This window comes from Entamoeba dispar, genomic scaffold, assembly GCF_000209125.1.
Source record: "Entamoeba dispar SAW760 scf_1105229463789 genomic scaffold, whole genome shotgun sequence".
NCBI classification, from domain to species: domain Eukaryota; phylum Evosea; order Mastigamoebida; family Endamoebidae; genus Entamoeba; species Entamoeba dispar.
The window spans coordinates 18,063-21,376 of NW_001855868.1; the positions used below are offsets into that span (position 1 = coordinate 18,063).

A 3,314-nucleotide genomic window follows, 5' to 3' on the forward strand; every position below is an offset into this window, starting at 1 on the left:
GAGAGTCTGGACTTGTTGATGAGATTGCAATTGGAAGGTTTTCTTGATATAACAAAGGTGTGTTGGTGGAGTGTGTTTGGTGCTCAGAAAGTTTTTTTTCAATGATTTGAGTAAAATTTGAACAAACAATAGAAAAAGGATGGAATGACCAAGGGGAAATCGTAGGAATAAGAACATCCATAAATTGGGTTGAGTTATAGAAAACATTCTTTTTGAATCGAAGGATGATGTATCCAGTTTTAGTAACTTCTTTTGATATAATTTTAGCTGGAAAAATGAAATGTAGAAAACGTAATAGAACATCAAAGAGATATAATGAAAGTGGGATAAATAAATAATAATAATAGTCATGAGTAAAAGCCTTAACATGATAAATATAAGTTGGAATAATACAACAAAAACAAATAATATGAATTTTATGAAATATATTGTAAAATTTTCTTCTTATGAACACAGTCAATACTAAAATAACAATAAAACCAAAACAAAGAATTCCATTTTTGTAGGAGGCTGAACTCAGTTTTAATCCACCTAATATACACCCAATAATATCACAAAACGAATGAATGATAGCAAATATACCAAATAACCAACCACTAATTTTATGAAGCATTAATATATCTTGAAAGGTTGTTCCAAAAATACTAATAAAACTTATATTATTCTTTGGTAATGGAAGTAAAAGGAGACAGAATAATATAGGGAGTGGTCTTCTAAAAACACTTCCTATTTTAAAAAAAATAGAAGCTGTTTCACTTTTAATATTATCAAACCATGAGGGCATATCCTTAACGCCATAAATCATTGAAAGAATAGTAAAAATAAGTAAAGTAAATGTAAAGATATATTCACGTACACTAAACCATAAAAATCTATATAATGTATATTTATTAGAGAATACAGTAAATAAGGTAAAAGGAATTGATTTGGCCTTTATAGGGTATGTTTGAATAATTGGATTAGTAACGTTACCAACAGAATCTCCTGTAATGAAACGAATCATGGACTGTGTGATAAAAATTAAGATCATTTAAATTTATTTTTGATAAAAGAACTAAAGTAGAATCAAAAAAAAAATTCCAAAAGTATGACTCACTAGTTCTTCAATCAAATAATTTTAAATTTTTTAAAACTTCAATATAATTTCAATAGGGTAAAAACAAAAATAAAAATCTTATTATTTTTTAATAATTCTTCTTTTTGACTCAATTAAAACTGAAATAATTCTTTTCCTTTTTGTAAAATAACTAATTCTTCATCATTTGGTGCAACACAAACTTGAACTTTGCTTGAAGGTGTTGTGAGAAATTCAATTTTTTTCCCCATTGACTTTTCATTTAAAGAATTATCAAGTTCTATTCCAAGGAATTTCATTTTATCACAAATAGCTTTACGTACTTGCCAAACTTCTAATCCCATTTGATCAGTAAATACTAAAAGATCTAACCCTCTAATTTCTACCATTAATCCTCCAATAGTTTTAGCCAATTGCTTGATATAAACATCAAATGCTAATTGACATGTTTTGGCTTTTGGACCTTTAATTTCTATTTCATGTAAAATATCTCTCATATCACTAGACAATTCACTAACTCCAAGTAGTCCACTTCTCTTATTTAAAATATCAACAACTCTCTCTACTCCAACTTGTTGAATCATATCAATTGGTATCGTTGGATCAATGTCACCACATCTAGTTGACATAACAAGACCTGCAAGAGTAGAATTTCCCATCGAAGTATCAAACGATTTTCCATTAACAATACCACAACAACTAGAACCTCCAGTTCCAAGGTGACAAGCAATAATTTTAGAATGACTAACATCAATAACATTTTTTAATGAATTAATAACATACTCATAACTTAGTCCATGAAAACCAAATTTAAGGTATTGACTTTGATATGGTTGTGGAATGGCATACGTTCTTTCTGCTTGTGATATAGTTGAGTGAAATGCAGTATCAATTGCAACATATTGTTTAGTTGTTGGGAGCTCTTTCATAGATACTTCAATAACACTAAAACTTGATGGGTTATGAATTGGAGCCAATGGTAAACATTCTTTAAGTTCTTTTAATACAGCCTCATCAATAATAGCTGATCTTTTAAAATAAGAACCTCCGTGTACAAATCTATGACCTACAAAAGCAATTGAAACATGATTTTCTTTTAAAAACTGAATAATAAATTCAGCTGCTTGTTGGTGGTTTAGTGTTGGAGTTTCAACTTTAATTACTTTTCCATTTAAGTGATGTTCAATAAATGGTTTTGTTGTTCCTGTAACATTTACCCTATTAGCTTTACCACTACAGACAATTTTATCAGAGCAAAATACTTTGTAAGTTAATGAAGAACTCCCAACGTTAAATATTAGCACGTTAGACATCAAAATTGAATGACATCAATGAGTTATAAAATTATTAAAAAATAAAAAGTTAAAAAAAAAAGAAAAACAAAAGAAAAAAGAATTAAATAAGTAATAATAGAATTTGTATTTATTATTCTTACTTCACCAGAGAATAATCCTATCAATATGTATTCTTCATATACTTCTACAGTGTATGTTTGATTGTGGTGGATGCAATATTCAATGACATCCATCATATTCTTAATTACATGCTTTTTAATTTCTTTAATGTTGTAAATTTTGATTTTTAATTATTTAATTATTTTAATATTTTCTATATTTATTAATTAATTTATTCAAATTATTGTATTTATTTTGATATCTTTTATTTTCTTTATTTTAATTATCATATTCTTCATTTATTTATACTTATTCTTTTTATTCAAATATCCATTAATATTATGATCTTTAATAATAATAATATCAAATAATATACCAATTTTACTTTTTTTTTATCTATCACAATATATCTAATATTTTATGATATTGTAATTCACTTTTTGATATTATTTGTTTGTTCAATATCATAGTAATATCATTATATTGGAACACTGTTTCATTTATTGATTATTTTATGTGTATTTTCTTATTATCTAATATTATAATACAAATATTATCATGTTTCTCAATTTATGATTTATTATGACAAAGACAAGATAATAGAAAATGTTCTATTATTGATAAATTGTATTTACAAAGTGTGATAGTATTTTAATCATTTGTAATATTTTATCTTTCTGTATACACTGAATATTACTCCTTCTAGTATTTTAGTTAATTGGATAAATGAATTCTTTTTAATATTGATTGAATTCAATGTATTGATTATAGTAGTTTTATCTACAATTTTTTAACTTAATCCATATTCTAAAATAGCCATTTATTTGATTTCAATTTATTATATT

General features: G+C 25.4%; 2 protein-coding genes across 2 annotated transcripts in view, besides 3 other annotated features; both read right to left on the reverse strand.

Moving 5' to 3' along the window:
• Nucleotides 1-1,003, reverse strand: part of EDI_236970 (uncharacterized protein) — a gene marked incomplete at both ends in the record, with an annotated part of 1,152 nt that extends 149 nt beyond the window's left edge. Inside the window, one exon of the mRNA XM_001733506.1 lies at nt 1-1,003. This exon is cut by the window's left edge and continues 149 nt beyond it. Coding sequence (XP_001733558.1) covers nt 1-1,003 — 1,003 coding nt within the window.
• A 106-nt stretch (nt 1,004-1,109) lies between these two features.
• Nucleotides 1,110-1,193: a sequence feature (AT_rich).
• A 16-nt stretch (nt 1,194-1,209) lies between these two features.
• EDI_237080 (acetate kinase, putative) lies at nt 1,210-2,388 on the reverse strand (the record flags this gene model as incomplete). The annotated part of the gene is made up of 1 exon (XM_001741554.1): nt 1,210-2,388. The coding sequence occupies one exon, from the start codon at nt 2,386-2,388 to the stop codon at nt 1,210-1,212; it is 1,179 nt and encodes a 392-aa protein (XP_001741606.1).
• Nucleotides 2,389-2,411: 23 nt separating this feature from the next.
• Nucleotides 2,412-2,449: a sequence feature (AT_rich).
• A 13-nt stretch (nt 2,450-2,462) lies between these two features.
• Nucleotides 2,463-3,306: a repeat region.
• Nucleotides 3,307-3,314: the final 8 nt, after the last annotated feature.